At 44.1% G+C, this 20,000-nt stretch overlaps 1 protein-coding gene across 1 annotated transcript in view; it reads left to right on the plus strand.

Annotated features, from left to right (window-relative positions):
* abca2 (ATP-binding cassette, sub-family A (ABC1), member 2) overlaps window positions 1-20,000 on the plus strand; it is a gene marked incomplete at its 3' end in the record, with an annotated part of 51,808 nt that overhangs the window by 4,308 nt on the left and 27,500 nt on the right. The window contains 5 exon segments of the mRNA XM_055161999.1: window positions 9,047-9,140; window positions 12,725-12,836; window positions 13,404-13,570; window positions 15,258-15,379; window positions 18,148-18,249. Coding sequence (XP_055017974.1) covers window positions 9,047-9,140; window positions 12,725-12,836; window positions 13,404-13,570; window positions 15,258-15,379; window positions 18,148-18,249 — 597 coding nt within the window.

Here is a 20,000-nt window from a genome sequence, read left to right on the forward strand (position 1 = left end):
CTTAACTCTTAGCATTTTTAAACTTAAATTTAATTTATTTACAGTTTCTTTTAAATTTTAAACTAATTTTAAAGTTAAATTTACTCACCAGTAGTGTCTCTGTGTTTCCCCTCACATTCCTTGGTTTGGTCTGATTTTTTTGAGCACACCTGGGCCTCATTAAATGATTACAGAGACACACCTGGTTACCTGGTTTTTGGTCTTGCTGCCATCTACTGGCCAGACTCAAAATAACCTCATCAACTAATAAAAAGGGAGGGGAGGAGGGGGGAGGAGCGGTGAAGAGGAAGAGGAGGGAGCAGAGGTGAGAGGAGACAGGGCCCAGGAGTGGAGGTGAAGACTTGGTGCAGGGGCTGGGCTTTTTTGACTTGACACCTCCCACTTGAGCTCCTGGTGGGAACCCAAGGAGGTCACACATCTCAGTCCTTGGTGTCTTGTACCGAGTATTCTTCAGCTGGTATTAGGACAATTAGGCGTCTTACATCTCTCTGAAGGATGGTGGCAGGGATTTTTGTTTTAGCCTGCTGCTTTGTATGTTTCATTGGGACTGGATAGCTTGGGAAGACTTTTATGCCGGCATCTCTGACAATTCCTTTGCCGTCTTTGTTGATTTGAACCACTTTGCCCAGCGTATATTGACCCCTCAGGGCGTTCTGGTCAGCCACCCACACAATGTCACCAACCGCTACATTCCTTTCCTTCGTATGCCATTTGCTCCTTACGAATAAGTTGGGACCCGCCAGCTGGCACCATTTTTTCCAGAATTTTTTAACTTCTGACTGGATGCTTTGGAGCCTTTTAAAGGAGTAACCTTCAAAGTCAAAACTGGCCAAGTTTCCCTTTGGGCTTGCCCCGAGGAGGAGACTGTTGGGACTGATGTAGTTTATACACTCTTCTCTGCTTTGCACTCGAGCATCTATTGGCCTTTCGTTCACGAGGTTGGTAGCCATGAACAGAAATGTTTGGAATTCACTCCAGGTGAAGATACTGTCTCCAGCCAGATTATGCAGGGCTCTTTTGACCAGCCGAACTGCTGCTTCAGCGGCGCCGTTTCGGTGCGGAGAGTTTGCCGGGTGGATTTTCCATGACCACTCTGACCCATGTTTTGCTGCTTCATTCTCAAGTTCTTGCTTGTCCACTCTGTCAAGGTACTCATACAGCTCTTTCAGTGCTGGTTTGGCTCCTATAAAGTTCGTTCCTGAATCTGACCAAAGTTTCTTGGGGTGACCTCTGAGTGCTGTGAACCTTTGGAAAGCCAGAAGGAAACCTTCAGAGGACTGGTCACTGACAATGTCTGTTTGAATGGCTCTTGATGCCATGCAGCAGAATACAATGCCCCCATACTTTAAGTTTGGTTCTTTTCTTCACCTCGTCTTTTACCATGAATGGTCCAAATAGATCTACAGTGGTGTATTCGAAAGGCAGGGCTGGAGTTATCCTTTCTGGAGGAAGATCACCCATGATTTGCCGACAAGTCTTTGCCTTGTTTTTCCTGCAGATTACACAGCTGTCAACAACTTGTTTTGCAAGTCTCCGTCCCTTGATAATCCAAGCTTTTTTTCTCATTCTGAGGAGAGTTCCTGCAATTCCCTCATGATTTGCTTTGTGAGCTTCTCTGGCCAGCAAGGTGGAAAGCCAATGTTTGAATGGTAGGATAGGTACAGCCGTATGTTCCTCCATAAAAGACTGAAATCTTCCTCCACACATTAATAATCCATTGTCATCTTTGTACACAGCCAGCCTTTTAAGTGATATATCAGAAAAAGTTTGTCCTTCTTGTGCTGCTAGAAAGAGATCTCTGAGGGCTTCTTGGCGCTCAGCAACAGTGAGTACTGGTGAGTGTTCTTCAGCTTTGCTTCTATGTTCTATTTTCTTGAGCCAGATTTGAGCAGCCCTCCAAGTCCAAGCCACAGTATTAATCAGCCTTTGCAAATTACTGAATTTCTCCAGAGTGACAAGATTCTTGACCCAGCCGGTTGGTGCCCTCTTTCTCTGCTCAAACTTGAGATTTTTTCTTTCCAGACCTACGATTTGCTGTGTGTTCTGCTTTGTCTGGCTTCTGGTGGTAACAGCAGTGAAAGATTTCCTTTGGAGCTGGTCCACATTCTCCTTTGCCTGAGCTGCAACTTCTTTGGGAGACTTTATTGGCCATTCTTCAATTGGTAACTTCAGAAAGTCAGGCCCATTTTGCCAAGTGGAACCTTCCTTTAAGTCTCTTGCTGAACTACCTCTGGTGATGATGTCAGCAATGTTTAGGTCGCCCGGAACCCACCACCAATCTTTTACTGGTGCAGTCTTCTGAATTTCTCCAACCCGGTTAGCAAAGAATGTTTGGTACCCATAGCTGTCTCTCTGAATAGCTCCCAGTACCGTCTGGCTGTCCACTAGATGAAACCACCGCTCCACCTGCATTCTTGATTGTTTCTCAAAATACTTGCGAAGTCGGGCTGCAAAAACTGCTCCACAGACTTCAGCTTTTACAGCTTCACCTTTTTGGTCTAGTGGTGTTAGTTTGGCCTTTGCTTCCACAAGCCGGATTTCAGCTCCATGTGCAGTGGTCCATCTCAGGTACAATACAGCCCCGTATGTTTTGTCACTGCCATCAGAAAATGTTATTGCAACTGGTCTGTCTCTCCAATCAGCAGGCGTGATACTTCTGAGGAATCTTATTTGACTCAAATCTGCATATTCTTCGAAGAGTTTGACGGCCTCGTCTCTCAGTCCCTCTGAGAGAGGTTTGTCCCAGGTTTCTTGAGTCATTTTTCCCACACCAGTTTCTTGAAAAGCCCTTCTCACCAGGATGGCGCCTTTCTGCTTTAGAGGAGTTACCAGGCCAATTGGGTCATATAGCCCCGCCACTTGGCTCAATAGCTCTCTTCTGCTTAGGGGATCAGGTGTTTGATGCCTTATCTCCTCCTTTGTAAGATTTTTTCCGAGTCTCATCTTCTTTCTCTTCTTGGAGAAATTGATTGATGTAAGCATATACAACATGTCCTTCTGTGCATCATAGCCAACCCCAAGAGCTTTATTATCTTCATCTCTCATTTGGTTGGGAAGAATGACAGTTCTGTTCTGAGCAGTGAACTCTGTCTGCTGGACCTCTCCTGAACTTAGTTGCCTCCCACTTTGGCCAGACCACACCCAGGGTTTCAAAAAGAAACCTCCAGCATTTAAGATCTTTTCAACTCCTCCAGTCATCTTGACCAGACCCTCTAGGCTGTTGTGAGAAGTGAGTATATCATCCACATAACTGTCTTCCTCTAGAACTCTGCGCTCTTCTGTCATGTGGGTAAACTCTGGCAGCTTAGCAGTTTTCTTCTATTGCCAGTTGCGCTATGCACCCTGCTGGTCTGTCCCCGATATTGACTCTGGTAATGGCATACTCTTCAATATCATCTTCCATACAGTCTCTCCAGAGAAATCTATGCAGATGCATTTCGCGGTCTTCCAGCCAGACTGAGTTGTACATCTTCTTGATGTCTCCCAATGCAGCATGTACCCCTTGTCGGAATCTAAGTAGTACGGCTCTGATGGGATTCAGTACGTCTGGACCTTTGAGCAGAATATCATTCATACTTTGACCTTTGAACTTCTGGCTACTGTTCCACACCAGTCTTACAGGAGTTGTTACAGAGTGAGGGTTTGGGGCAATTAGATGACTCACATACCAGACAGGGCCTTTCCAATCTGTTTTTATTTCTTCTGTGAGTTTTATAGCAGCATGTCGTTCCACCATCTCATGAACTTGAGCAGTATATGCAGCTTTCCACTCTGGCTCTTTGTCCAGCTGTCTTTTCTTTCCGTCCTCATGAACGTTGCTTGAACTGCTTCTTTGTTGTTTGGGAGGAAAGAAGGATCTTGTGTCCATGGATACTTTGCATCCCAGTGTGGAGTATTAACATGAGCATCTCCTCTCACATAGGTAAGTCCTTCTTTAATAACTTCCAGCTCTTTCTTCAGCCAGTGTCATTTCCTTGCCTCCAGGCTGACAATTGCCACATCGACATCCCCCACACTTTGGCTCGCAGGAAGCACCAATGCTCTCCCACCTCCACCACTCGAGGAAGTCCTTTGATGTACCAGCTGCAACCATGGTACTGGCCGTCTTGTGTGGCGGGATACTGCGCGGATCTGAATGCTTTATCACCTCTTCGTATCTCACTGCTGCAGTTCGCATTGATCGTGCAAAGTGGGTCTTGGAATTATGCGCAGCTATTTCCACATGCTCAAATAGATCAGGATGAGCACCACCAACTGTTTTTCCAAGAGGGCTATCCCATAAAACAAGATCCCCCACAACCTTCTCTCGCTGAGGTGCCAGCCTCCCTTCTCGGTGACTTATTAGGAGCTCAACCTCACTGGGACGCTGCAGATCCTCTACTCGGACATCGGGGAAGAAGGAGTGAAGCTTTTCAGGTTCGACTTCTTTGTGCACCTTGGCAATTTCATCCAAACCATAGCAAACAAGCTCATGTGACATTTCCACACCCGGTGCCGTCTTAATGCGGACTCTGAGAAGGTAACGTTTTGTCTTGACAGACAAGGTCATCCCACCAACTCCATACAGCATTAAGGTCACTTTCTCACTTCTCAGTCTGAGTCGGTCAGCAGCTTTGTGAGTAATATAATTAGTGTCAGAAGCAAGGTCTATTAGGGTTCCAATCTTCTGACCTGCATTTGCTGTGACCTCCAGTAACATCAAAATGACTGGAAGCTCTTCAAGATCATTGTGTGCCATTAGCTGAGATGGTGGTGTGTTGCCAACTCGGGCACTCCCATTTGTGAACGCCTTTCTGCACCGCTCTGCCATGTCTGGAGATAACTCCATCAGGAATGGTTCTTGCTCTGTGGTTAGATTGCTTTTCCTGTCACCGCTTTTCCTCTCTTTTCTTTTGTCAGTTTCTCTTGGGCAAAGAAGGTAATGGTGATCGTTTGGACCTCCTTTTTTGCATTCTTTGTTCCTGCAGATGTATGTATTCGTGCAATCTCCCTCTGTATGCCAGCCAAGACAGATTCTGCATGCACCAAGCCTTTTCAGAGTGACCTTTTTCTCTGGAACACTCAGTGATTTGAATTTTCTACAAAAGAAAAGCTTGTTGAAATGTTTTCCTTCACCACATACAGCACATGTTCTCTCAAGTTCTTTTTCTGTAGTTTTGGTGGTAGCATATTTCTTTTCTTGTCTTCGTGTAGTATAGTCTGCTTTGTCTACAACTCTGAGTTGTTCCAGCCTTTCTAGTACACCCTCTTGTTTTTTCAAGAATGTGAGAAGCATGTCAAAGTGGTTATCAGATTCCACTCCATTACTGGGTTCTAACATGAAACTGAGCCAGTCACGCTTCACAAAGTCGGGGATCTTACTCTCAATTGTTCTTATAACGAGTGGATTTTTAATTGCGCCAACATTGTTCAGATCTGTCAGGTCAGCAAGGGCTTTCTCCACTGCTTGAATCAGCTCAATCACTTTGCGTGGCTGATTTCCTCGCACAGGTGGTAATTTTTCAAGGTCTTCAAGGATCTCAATAGCTATTGCTGATTTGTTTCCATATCTGTTTTCCAGCACTCTGAACATGTCCTCAGAAGAGGAGCAAGATGACAATCTCAGGTCTTTTACAAGTTTGTCTTCCACACTGTTCAGCAGTTGGATTTTTCTGACCTCAGCTGACCCGGTTGGTTCACCCTGCTTTTGCAGATTTTCCCAGTCCTTTCTCCATCTATAAAAGTCTCTTTTGTCTCCACTGAATTTTGGTAGTGAAGTGGGCTTTATCTTCACGATTGGGATCATTGGAGTAGGTGTTGCAGGTCCCCCATTAAAACCAGTAGCTGCTTCTCCAGTCTGCTCTGCAACCCGCCTTGCGGTCACAAACTCTGCCTTCCTTAGCTCAAGTTTGAGTTTCAGAGTTTTTAATGCAGCAATTCTGTCATTGAGAGTCCTCCGCTCCTCTCCAGGAATCCATCTTTCCCAGGTCAGCATTGTATCAGTGGTGTCTTTGAGTCTTTTCTCCAAAATCTCCATATGAACACCATAACTCTCCACATTTATACTGAGAACAGGTAAATCACATGTCCTTTCCCCAATCTCTTCAGCTTCCAAGATGGATGTTTGGACTTCAGTCTTCCCATATTTTGACCACAAGGTTGCTTGCACAGTCTCTCTTATGAGTTTGAATTTTCCTTCAGCTTCTTCGGCTGTTTTTTCAATCTCTTCCTGTTGTTCAAACAATTGTGGGTCTTTCTCTTTTAATTCATCACATAGTAATGCAGCCAAGTAATTGTCATTAGACTCAAAAAGTTCTGTGAGTCGTTCAGATAGTTTATTGAATTCATCCAATATCTCTTCTTGTACCATACTGTCCAAGTCTCTTGTGACCATGTTAACTTGTCTTGTGAAGAGGCTTTTTGCAATAGTGCGCTCTTTTTTGAGCTGTTTGATTGACTTGTCTTCAGCCATGTTTCCTCTTGCGTCCTCCTTAGCACTTGGATTAAGCTTTTTGCTTTTCCCACTTTGTGCTTGCACGACTGGTTTTCGACTGTCAAGTCTTTATTTCAGGAATGCAGGTTCAACTTGAAAAAACCAGGGAAACAGACACAAGTCTCAACTCGGCTTGAAGTTTTTATTGAAATAATTTGATTATTTTAGTTGTAGTAGTAGTAGTAGTAGTGGTATTTGTAGTTGTTGTAGCAGTAGCAGTAGCAGTAGCAGTAGCAGTAGCAGTAGCAGGTCGAAAACCTTCAAAAAGACAAACGTGTAATAAAATTAAATTTACATTTCACAGTGTCAGTCATAATCCATTTTACTTTTAATTAATACACTTCAATTATGATATTATCTATATATAATATATATTATTTATTTATATATATATATATATATATATATATAATATTTACTGTATTTTATAATATCCAGTATACATTTCACACATGAACCCAAATAGCTATCATTTTAACCCATCATTTTACCAATAATTTTTCAATCCTATAATTAACTTTTTATACGGTTTTAACTGAGTGCATGAAATGTAATATTTGAAGATACATAAATACATTGTTTTTTAATTGCTAAACATATTTATATATTTAACTAGAGCTAAACTTAGGATTTACATCATTTTCTTTAAATCAGATTTACTAAATAAGCAATTTAGTTATTTAACTTAACTCTTAGCATTTTTAAACTTAAATTTAATTTATTTACAGTTTCTTTTAAATTTTAAACTAATTTTAAAGTTAAATTTACTCACCAGTAGTGTCTCTGTGTTTCCCCTCACATTCCTTGGTTTGGTCTGATTTTTTTGCACACACCTGGGCCTCATTAAATGATTACAGAGACACACCTGGTTACCTGGTTTTTGGTCTTGCTGCCATCTACTGGCCAGACTCAAAATAACCTCATCAACTAATAAAAAGGGAGGGGAGGAGGGGGGAGGAGCGGTGAAGAGGAAGAGGAGGGAGCAGAGGTGAGAGGAGACAGGCTCAGGAGTGGAGGTGAAGACTTGGTGCAGGGGCTGGGCTTTTTGACTTGACAACAACAACAATGACAACAACAACAACACTGACAACAACAACACTGACAACAACAACACCAACAACAACAACAACACTGACAACAACAACACCGACAACAACAACACTGACAACAACAATGACAACAACAACAACACTGACAACAACAACACCGACAACAACAACAACAACTGACAACAACAACAACAATGACAACAACAACAACACTGACAACAACAACACCGACAACAACAATGACAACAACAACACCGACAACAACAACACTGACAACAACAACAACAACAACACACAACACTGACAACAACAACACCAACAACAACAACACTGACAACAACAATGACAACAACAACAACAATGACAACAACAACAATGACAACAACAACACCAACAACAACAACACTGACAACAACAATGACAACAACAACAACAATGACAACAACAACACAACAACAACACTGACAACAACAACAACACTGACAACAACAACACTGACAACAATGACAACAACAACAACAAAAACAACAATACGGATCTTTTCTGACAGAAACTCTGAGTGTGGAGACGCCTGGTACCTCGCCCCAGCCCTCCTCTCTCTCTCTCTCTCTCGCTCTCTTTATTCTGGTCTTTTCTTTTCTCTCTCTTCTCTCTCTCCTCTTTCTTTCTTGTGTGTGGTCTTGTCTTTCCTCTGCCTCTCTCTCTTATGTCGTCTCTCTCTTTCTCTCTTTTCTGTCTGGTTTGTGTCTCTCTCTTCTCTCTCTTCTTTGTCCTTTTGTTTTGTCGTTTGTCCCTCACAACAGAACACTGACCCTTTGTGCTTCTGAATGTCGTCACTTCTGGACCTTCTCTCCCTCTCCTCTTTTCTCTCCTCTTTTCTCTTGTCTCTTTGTGAATCAGAATTTTTTTTTCTGTCTGTGTCTTTTGTCGTAAACACTGTGGTCGTTCTGTTAGTTCAGATAAACATTATTTGGTCTCTGGTTCAACTCCCGGGTCTTTCTGTGGAGTCTGCATGTTCTCCCTGTGTCTGTGGAGATGGTTCTGTTGCTCCTGAAGGTTTAACCCAGAGACACTGAAGGACGAAAGTCAAACACAGAGAGACATTTCCCAACAGGGACAAGAAAGTCCACCTCCAACTTTGGGTTCAGTTCTGGTTTAGTCCTGGTTTAGTCCTGGTTTAGTTCTGCTTAAAGCCCAGTTTTTGATCGTGCGTCAAATCGTCTGTCGATCGACGTGCGCCTCAGAATTGTTGTACCTGAGCGTGGAAGCATCACAGATCTGGTCTGTGATTGTTCGTCTCTAAACACATTTCCTGTTCTCCACTTTCCCGTTTCATTTTGTAACACAAACTCCAGGTTTAAATCGTCGCCTCCTGGTGGTGCGGAGGTGAGTGAGCGGAGCATAAACCTCGACACAGATCGTGAATCAAAATAGACGGCGACCGAGAGCGACGAGTCGACACGGAAACGTCCTTCGTGTTTTGGCCCTGACCTTTTGTCCCGTGTGTTTCTGTGTTTTGTTCCAGTGGGTTCTGGCCTTCGAGATCTTCATCCCTCTCGTCTTGTTCTTCATCCTCCTCGGACTCCGGCAGAAGAAACCTGCTCTGCCCGTCAAAGAAGGTGACCTCCTCTCTGACCCGACTCTGACTCTGACCCGACTCTGACTCTGACCTGACTCTGACCCGACTCTGACCCGACTCTTGACTCTGACCCGACTCTGACCTGGTTTTGTCCCAAGTCCAGATCTGAACATTGAGAATTGACCAATCAGACGCCTCCTCTCAGTGTTTTTTTTGTTTTTTTAATATATTTGTCTGTTTTTCCCCATTGTTCTTGAGACCTGCACATCTCTGTTTATGTGAATTGCGGTGGATTGGAAACTCGTCTTATTAGTTCAGTCGCCGATTAAAAAGACAGAAGTGAAAGTAGTTTTATTTTTTTGTTAGTATAACTACTTTTTTGTTTAAATTCACTTATGATGATTATTATTTTTCTTATGAGTAATGTTTAAAAGTAAAACTACTCTCTACTTTTGAGAGAAAATCAAACTGCTCTGAGGCGTCGGTCTTTCGTGGCGCTGAGGGCCGACGGTCGGGGGCCCCCGGGTTTGGGGCCCGAGGCGGCAGCTCCGCCTCTGAAACTCTCCGAAAATAACTTCAAAGTGAGAAATGACGTGTCCCTGAAGATCATTTTACTGGACGAGTTCTCTTCAAATAATCAACGTCGAGACGAGAAGATTACAAGTACCGGAGTAATCAGAGTACAAATGATGAGTAACTGTATTCAGTTACAGTTACTGTTTCAGTGAGTGGTAATTGGATTACAGTTACTTTGGTGAAATAAATGGATTACACAGAGGACTAAACCAGGACTAAACCAGGACTAAACCAGGACTAAACCAGGACTAAACCGGGTCTAAACCAGGACTAAACCGGGTCTAAACTAGGTCTAAACCAGGTCTAAACCAGGTCTAAACCAGGACTAAACCGGGTCTAAACTAGGTCTTAACTGGGTCTAAACCAGGACTAAACCGGGTCTAAACTAGGTCTAAACCAGGTCTTAACCAGGTCTAAACCAGGACTAAACCAGGTCTAAACCAGGACTAAAACAGGACTAAACCAGGTCTAAATCCTGCTGTGTGGACGTGTTTCTTCGTCTTTTATCAATAATATTTTTAATTTGGTTCAGTAAAGTTTGGACTTTTTATTTTCTTTTATCAGACAAAACTTCTTATGTGAAGATTTCCTCGTCTTTGTTTCTCTACAGCAAATCAAGTAATCCAAAGTAATCAGATTACATTACTCACTTTAAGTAATTTAATGGATTCTGTTACAAACTACATTTTGAGATATGTAATCTGTAATCTGTAGGGGATTACATTTTAAAAGTAAACTTCCCAACACTGAACGTCTCAGAGCGAGAGAGTCGATCATAAACCTGAAAACAACATGAAGTTTTATTTTGTGATTTGTTTTATTTTGTGATTTGTTTTATTTTGTGATTTGTTTTATTTTGTGCAGATTCTGACTATGATCTTGTGTTGTTTGTTTTGTGCGTTTGTGTCGCTGGAGCAGTGTGTAAGTGCCTCCTGAACCACAACCTCAGATACAATAAAACTACTACTGCTTCAAACACTGCTGTACTTAAACTACTTATACATGTACTGCAGTACTACTACTACTACTCCAGATACTGCAGTATTTGTTCTGTTGCTCCTGTACTGTCCTTAACCCTGTGACCTCCGACCTCTGACCTTTGTCTTCTGTGTGTTTAACCTCCTCAACTGGAGCAGCTCATAACCACCACGCCCCGCCCCCTGACTCCTCCCCCTACCCCCTGACTCCTCCTCTGTCCCCTGACTCCGCCCCCCGCCCCTGACTCCTCCCCTACCCCCTGACTCCCCCTCCCCCTGACTCCTCCCCTGTCCCCTGACTCTGCCCCCCGTCCCTGACTCGTCCTCTGACTCCTCCTCCCGCCCCTGACTCCGCCCCTGTCCTCTGACTCCTCCTCTGTCCTCTGACTCCTCCTCTCTGTGACCATGGAGATTTTTATCAAAAAAAAAAAAAAAAAATTGAGATTTGAGTTTTTAATTGACATATTTTTATTGAGGCTCCGGAGTCGATCCTTTTGCACCGTGAGCCGACAGAAAATCCCAGTGACACACGACAAACCCCGAACGACAGACTCTGCTCACAAACCTGCGCTGAAACGGCCGGTGTGTTTTGTGTCAGTCAGTTGTGTGTCAGTGTGCGTCGTTGTGCGTCAGTGTGTGTCAGTTGTGCGTCAGTGTGCGTCGTTGTGCGTCAGTGTGCGTCAGTGTGCGTCAGTTGTGTGTCAGTTGTGTGTCAGTTGTGTGTCAGTGTGTGTCAGTTGTGTGTCAGTGTGTGTCACTGTGTGTCAGTTGTGTGTCAGTGTGTGTCAGTTGTGTGTCAGCTGTGTGCGTCAGTTGTGCGTCAGTGTGTGTCAGTTGTGCTTCAGTGTGTGTCAGTTGTGTGTCAGTGTGTGTCAGTTGTGTGTCAGTGTGTGTCAGTTGTGTGTCAGAGTGTGTCAGTTGTGTGTCAGTGTGTGTCAGTTGTGTGTCAGTTGTGTGTCAGAGTGTGTCAGTTGTGTGTCAGTTGTGTGTCAGTTGTGTGTGTCAGTTGTGTCAGTTGTGTGTCAGTTGTGTGTCAGTGTGTGTCAGTTGTGTGTCAGTGTGTATCAGTTGTGTGTCAGTTGTGTCAGTTGTGTCAGTTGTGTGTCAGTTGTGTGTGTGTCAGTTGTGTCAGTTGTCAGTTGTGTGTCAGTGTGTGTCAGTTGTGTGTCAGTGTGTGTCAGTTGTGTGTCAGAGTGTGTCAGTTGTGTGTCAGTTGTGTGTCAGTGTGTGTCAGTTGTGTGTCAGTGTGTGTCAGTTGTGTGTCAGTGTGTCAGTTGTGTGTCAGTGTGTGTCAGTGTGTGTGTGCAGTTGTGTGTCAGTGTGTGTCAGTTGTGTGTCAGTGTGTGTCAGTTGTGTGTCAGTGTGTGTCAGTTGTGTGTCAGTGTGTCAGTTGTGTGTCAGTTGTGTGTCAGTTGTGTTGTTGTGTGTCAGAGTGTGTGTCAGTGTGTGTCAGTTGTGTGTCAGTTGTGTGTCAGAGTGTGTCAGTTGTGTGTCAGTTGTGTGTCAGTTGTGTGTCAGTGTTGTTTGGTTGTAATCGTTGATGAGTTGAACAGAACGGCTCGACACAACGACACGGAGATGAAGAAAACTGGGACATTTTCTCATTTTTCCTCCATTTTGTCAAACTTACGACTGAGAACAGAACCAAAGAAAGTTTCGTCACATGTTTCCAAACGTCTCCTGGTTTGTGACGTAAACGTGAACAGAGACGATTTTGGAAACGGTTTTTCAGTTTCACTCGACTGAATCTGAACTTTAAAGTGTTTGACGAGGGAGGGCATCTGACACACAAACAAACGCACACTTTTTGTAGGTAACAATTCAGTCTTTGTCGTTTGAATGGTACTTGGGTTTGGTCAATTTATAATTTCTCTGATTTTAAATAATTGTTTTGTCTAAAAAGTGCTGCATAAATAATCCAAGAGTTGATAAAAACCTCCGGTCGAACTAAACAGTTTGTGCGTGGGATTAAGTGTTGTAATAACTGTGTAATAACAGGTGTATAAAGTGTTGTTGTGTGTGTAATAACATGTGTATAACCTCTTTGTGTTGTTGTGTTGTTGTTGTGTAGCGTTCTACAGCGCCGCCCCTCTGACCAGCGCCGGGATCATCCCCGTCATGCAGTCGCTCTGCCCCGACGGACAGAGGGACGAGTTCGGCTTTTTACAATACAACAACTCCACGTGAGATGCTCCTGTCTGCTCCTGTCTGCACCTGTCTGCTCCTGTCTACTCCTATTTGCACCTCTCTGCACCTGTCTGCTCCTCCTCTTCCTCATCTGACATTCTTTTTTCTTTTGTTCCTTTTGTTCCTTGTGTTCATTGTGTTCCTTTTGTTTCTTGTTTCTTGTTCCTTTTGTTCCTTGTTTTTGTTCTTGTGTTCTTGTTCCTTTTGTTCCTTGTTGTTCATTGTGTTCCTTTTGTTTCTTGTGTTCCTTTTGTTCCTTGTGTTCCTTGTGTTCCTTGTGTTCCTTTTGTTCCTTTTGTTCCTTGTGTTCCTTTTGTTCCTTGTGTTCCTTTTGTTTCTTTTGTTCATTGTGTTCCTTTTGTTCATTGTGTTCCTTTTGTTCCTTTTGTTTCTTTTGTTCATTGTGTTCCTTTTGTTCATTGTGTTCTTTTGTTTCCTTTTGTTCCTTTTGTTCTTTTGTTCATTGTGTTCTTTTTGTTCATTGTGCTCCTTGTGTTCCTTTTGTTCCTTTTGTTTCTTTTGTTCATTGTGTTCCTTTTGTTCCTTGTGTTCCTTTTGTTCAGGGTGACTCAGTTGTTGTTGAGGATTCAGGAGGTGGTGGAGCAGAACCGGATCTTCTCGTCAGATGGATCTGCTCTGGGTTCTGAGCTGGAGAACCTTCAGAAACGACTGCAGAACCTGAGCTCCGCCCCTTTACCTGAAGACCACGCCCCCCTCAACCACAGCTCAGGTGACAGGGAGAGCACCTGACACACCGGGAGAGCACCTGACACACACGGGGAGAGCACCTGACACACTGACACACACGGGAGAGCACCTGACACACACGAGGAGAGCACCTGACACACACGAGTGACACACACGGGGAGAGCACCTGACACACACGGGAGAGCACCTGACACACGGCACCTGACACACACACGACGAGAGCACCTGACACACACGGGAGAGCAGACACACTGACACACACGAGGAGAGCACCTGACACACAGAGCACCTGACACACGGGGAGAGCACCTGACACACACGGGAGAGCACCTGAGAGAGAGCACCTGACACACACGAGGAGAGCACCTGACACACAGGGAGAGCACCTGACACACGGGAGAGCACCTGACACACACGAGGAGAGCACCTGACACACACGGGAGAGCACCTGACACACACGAGGAGAGCACCTGACACACACGAGGAGAGCACCTGACACACACACACCGGGGAGAGCACCTGACACACACCTGACACACAGGGAGAGCACCTGACACACACAGGGAGGGCACCTGACACACGAGGAGAGCACCTGACACACACGAGGAGAGCACCTGACACACACGAGGAGAGACCTGACACACACCTGACACACACGAGGAGAGCACCTGACACACACGAGGAGAGAGACACCTGACACACACACACACCTGGGGAGAGGGACACCTGACACACACGAGGAGAGCACCTGACACACACACACCTGACACACGGGAGAGCACCTGACACACACAGAGCACCTGACACACACGAGGAGAGCACCTGACACACACGAGGAGAGCACCTGACACACACGAGGAGAGCACCTGACACACAGAGGAGAGCACCTGACACACACGAGGAGAGCACCTGACACACACGAGACACCTGACACACACGAGAGAGGAGAGCACCTGACACACACGACACCTGAGAGAGCACCTGACACACACGAGGAGAGCACACACCTGACACACACGGGAGAGCACCTGACACATGACACACACAGGAGAGCACCTGACACACACAGGGAGAGCACCTGACACACACGAGGAGAGCACCTGACACACACGAGGAGAGCACCTGACACACACGAGGAGAGCACCTGACACACACGAGTGACACACACGAGAGAGCACCTGACACACACGAGGAGAGCACCTGACACACACGAGGAGAGCACCTGACACACACGGGAGAGCACCTGACACACACGAGAGCACCTGACACACACACACCTGACACAGGAGAGCACCTGACACACACGAGGACCTGAGCACCTGACACACACACACACTGACACACACGAGGAGAGCACCTGACACACACGGGAGAGCACCTGACACACACGTGACACACACGAGGAGAGCACCTGACACACACGAGGAGAGCACCTGACACACACGAGGAGAGCACCTGACACACACACGACACACACGAGAGAGCACCTGACACACACACAGACACACGGGAGAGCACCTGACTGATGTGACACACATCTGATGTTCTTCTGAGATGTTGACTTCTGATGTTCTGATCTGATGTTCTTCTGATTCTTCTGTTCTTCTGATGTTCTGATCTGATGTTCTTTCTTCTGATGTTCTTCTGTTCTTCTGATGTTCTTCTGATGTTCTGATGTGATGTTCTTCTGTTCTTCTGTTCTGTTGCAGACTTCTCTCTGTCTGAGGTTCTCAGAGATCCGCCTTCGTTCCGGAAGTTTCTCGTGTCAAACTTGTCTCTGAGCCAATCAGAGGCCTCGTTTCTCCTGGACACGCCCCTCAGCTCTTCTCAGGTAACGTCACCCTCCCTCCTCCACTTTTTCAGCAGCTCCGTCTTTCCCAAGCCAATTTTCTGTGAGAAACACTGACGATGTTTTTCGTTGTTTAAACTTGAATAAAACTAAAATGTTCAGAGACACGATAAAACATCCTCGTCATGTTTAATGAAGCAAAAATCCACCTTTATTTTGTGATTTATGAACCACGTCTGTGGACTCGGGTCGTGAAGATTTGTGACTTTTAAAATATGAGTCTCCAGAAAAAAAGTTTGGGAGACGCTGTGTTGGACCCAAAAGACTCAGACTCGATAAAACTCCTCGTCAACGTGGTCGGGTCAGAGTCACGAGTTCACAGGAAATAATTTAAGAAAATATCTCACGTACAATCATGGAGGAGTTCGAATTTTCTGTTGCGTTATCACAGAGAAAAGATTCTAAAGTCCTGACTGTTTAGAGCCGACATGTCAAACTCAGGCCCGGGGGCCAAATTTAGCCCACGATAGAATTATATTTGGCCCACGAGATCAAATCAAATGTGTATTAGAGCCGCCGCTGCCGCACACAGACTGACTTTAGAGACATGATTTATTTAAAATGTTGTTATTATTTTATATTCTGTTTGTTCTGGATTCAGTGGATGAAACATTTATTTTAATTTGAAAAGGTTTAACATCACACATCTCCAAAGAAGAGAAAACATGCAGATGTGGAAATTTTTCAATAAATATTTAGTTTGGCCCACTACTTAGTCCCAGTTTTTAATTTTGGCCTCTGTGAGTTTGACTCTCCTGGTTTAGAGGAGTTGTTCATTTTCAGTTAAGAAAAAGTTTTGTGAATGACACAAATGTTCATAAGAAGAACTTAACTACAATTTTGTTTGTAAGAACGTTTCACGAATGACGCTCAATGTTTTTACAACGATCGGAGCGTCATAAAAATTCTGTGTCGTCTTTCACACTTAAGTCTCTGAGCAGCTTTTTAAAATCATCGTCCAGATTATTTATCGTTACCAAAATCTTCATTCAGTTCATCTGCTCCAGAAGCACCTCGGTCACGTTACGACGACGGAAGAAAAGGGTCAGATAAAAACAACAACAACACGCTGGTGCTACGAGAATAAAGTCGTAACATTTCGACATTAAAGTCGTAATATTATGAGAATAAAATCATAATTTGTTGAGAATAAAGTCATATTTTTATGAGAATAAAGTTGTGTCAAAATAAAGTGTTAATATCAGGAGAATCTCAGCGGCTCGTGGAGAATTTGGAGCATTTTGTAAAGGAGAAGAATCTGTGTATCATTCGTTCATTCGACTGAACAAGGACTGAACCGGGACTAAACCAGAACTAAACCAGGACTAAACCAGGACTAAACCAGGTCCAGAACCAAACCAGAAAGACCAGGACTGAGTCCTGGTTTAGTCCTGGTTTAGTCCTGGTTTAAGTCACGGAAATGGGAAATGGCGTTTCTGTGACTTTAAAATGTGATGCAGAACTGAACCAGGACTAAACCAGGACTGAACCAGGACTGAACCAGACTGAACAGAACAGGACTAAAACCAGGACTAAACCAGGACTGAACCAACCAGGACTAAACCAGGACTGAACCAACAGGACTAAACCAGGACTAAACCAGGACTGAACCAGAACTGAACCAGGACTGACTAACCAGGACTGAACCAGGACCAGGACTAAACCAGGACTGAACCAGGACTAAACCAGGACTAAACCAGGACTAAACCAGGACTGAACCAGGACTAAAACCGGACTGAACCAGGACTAAACCAGGACTGAAACCAGACTGAACCAGGACTAAACCAGGACTGAACCAGGACTAAAGGACTGAACCAGGACTGAACCAGGACTAAACAGGACTAAACCAGGACTAAACCAGGACTAACCAGGACTAAACCAGACTACCAGGACTAAACCAGAACCAAACCAGAAAGACCAGGACTGAGTCCTGGTTTTCCTGGTTTAGTCCTGGTTTAAGTCACGGAAATGGGAAATGGCGTTTCTGTGACTTTAAAATGTGATGCAGAACTGAGGACTAAACCAGGACTGACCAGACTAAACCAGGACTGAACCAGAACTGAAACCAGGACTAAACCAGGACTAAACCAGGACTGAACCAGAACTGAACCAGGACTAAACCAGGACTGAACCAGGACTAAACCAGGACTAAACCAGGACTAAACCAGGACTGAACCAGGACTAAACCAGGACTGAACCAGGACTAAACCAGGACTGAACCAGGACTGAACCAGGACTAAACCAGGACTGAACCAGGACTGAACCAGGACTGAACCAGGACTGAACCAGGACTAAACCAGGACTAAACCAGGACTGAACCAGGACTAAACCAGGACTGAACCAGGACTAAACCAGGACTAAACCAGGACTAAACCAGGACTGAAACCAGGACTAAACCAGGACTGAACCAGGACTGAACCAGGACTAAACCAGGACTAAACCAGGACTAAACCAGGACTGAACCAGGACTAAACCAGGACTAAACCAGGACTGAACCAGGACTGAACCGTTTTCAGTCCTGGTCTGGTCCCGGTCTGGTCTCAGTCCCGGTCTCGGACCTCGTTTAGTCCTGGTTCAGTGCGGACGCGCAAATAATGAAGAAAATTGTTGTTTTTTCGTTTTCTTATTTTTGGTTTTATATTGAAAAACAAGTTTCTTCTTCTGACGCATTTTTCACTTTGACTTTGATTTTATTACGACTTTTTCTGGCTTCAACCTCTGACCTCTGACCTCTGACCTCTGCTCCTCAGGTTCACCGTCTCGTTTTCGGCTCGTCGCAGAGAGACGACGTCAGCAGGAGCCGCAGAGGAACCACAACCTCGACCACCGGAGCAAAGATCCACCACCTACAGGTCAGAGCTGCACTCGAGAACAAACCGTCATGTTCTGATGTTCTGATGTTCTGTTGTTCTGATGTTCTGATGTTCTGATGTTCTGATGTTCTGATGTTCTGATGTTCTGATGTTCTGATGTTCTGATGTTCTGTTGTTCTGATGTTCTGATGTTCTGTTGTTCTGTTGATGTTCTGATGTTCTGATGTTCTGTTCTCTTCTGATGTTCTGATGTTCTGATGTTCTGATGTTCTGATGTTCTGTTCTGATGTTCTGATGTTCTGTGTGTTCTGATGTTCTGATGTTCTGTGTGTTCTGATGTTCTGTTGTTCTGATGTTCTGATTCTGATGTTCTGATGTTCTGATGTTCTGATGTTCTGTGTCTGTATGTTCTGACGTTCTGATGTTCTGATGTTCTGATTTCTGTTCTGATGTTCTGTTGTTCTGATGTTCTGATGTTCTGTTCTGATGTTCTGATGTTCTGATTGTTCTGATGTTCTGTTTCTGATGTTCTGATGTTCTGATGTTCTGATGTTCTGTTCTGATGTTCTGATTTCTGATGTTCTGATGTTCTGATGTTCTGATGTTCTGTGTGTTGTTCTGTTGTTCTGATGTTCTGATGTTCTGATGTTCTGATGTTCTGATGTTCTGATGTTCTGATGTTCTGATGTTCTGATGTTCTGATGTTCTGATGTTCTGATGTTCTGATGTTCTGATGTTCTGATGTTCTGATGTTCTGATGTTCTGATGTTCTGATGTTCTGACTGCTGTTCTGATGTTCTGATGTTCTGATGTTCTGATGTTCTGATGTTCTGATTTCTGTGTTCTGGTGTTCTGATGTTCTGTTTCTGATGTTCTGATGTTCTGATGTTCTGGTGTTCTGTTCTGATGTTCTGATGTTCTGATGTTCTGATGTTCTGATGTTCTGATGTTCTGATGTTCTGATGTTCTGATGTTCTGATGTTCTGATGTTCTGGTGTTCTGATGTTCTGATGTTCTGGTTTTCTGGTGTTCTGATGTTCTGATGTTCTGATGTTCTGATGTTCTGATGTTCTGATGTTCTGATGTTCTGATGTTCTGATGTTCTGATGTTCTGATGTTCTGATGTTCTGATGTTCTGATGTTCTGATGTTCTGTTGTTCTGATGTTCTGATGTTCTGATGTTCTGATGATCTGTTCTGATGTTCTGATGTTCTGATGTTCTGATGTTCTGATGTTCTGTTGTTCTGATGTTCTGATGTTCTGTTCTGATGTTCTGATGTTCTGTTGTTCTGATGTTCTGATGTTCTGATTGTTGATTTCTGATGTTCTGATGTTGTTGTTCTGATGTTCTGATGTTCTGTTCTGATGTTCTGTTTCTGATGTTCTGATGTTCTGATGTTCTGATGTTCTGATTGTTCTGATGTTCTGTTGTTCTGATGTTCTGATGTTCTGATGTTCTGATGTGTTCTGATTGTTCTGATGTTCTGATGTTCTGATGTTCTGTTCTGATGTTCTGTTTCTGATGTTCTGATGTTCTGAATGTTCTGATGTTTCTGATGTTCTGTTGTTCTGATGTTCTGATGTCTGTTCTGATGTTCTGATGTTCTGATGTTCTGATTGTTCTGATGTTCTGTGTTCTGATGTTCTGATTGTTCTGATGTTCTGATTTCTGTTGTTCTGATGTTCTGTTGTTGTTCTGATGTTCTGATGTTCTGATGTCTGATGTCTCTGTTCTGATGTTCTATCTGATGTTCTGATGTTCTGATGTTCTGATGTTCTGATGTTCTGAT

The sequence above is a fragment of the Boleophthalmus pectinirostris genome, unplaced genomic scaffold (assembly GCF_026225935.1).
Source record: "Boleophthalmus pectinirostris isolate CB_2022bp ecotype Guang Dong unplaced genomic scaffold, ASM2622593v1 HiC_scaffold_4, whole genome shotgun sequence".
Taxonomy (NCBI): domain Eukaryota; kingdom Metazoa; phylum Chordata; class Actinopteri; order Gobiiformes; family Gobiidae; genus Boleophthalmus; species Boleophthalmus pectinirostris.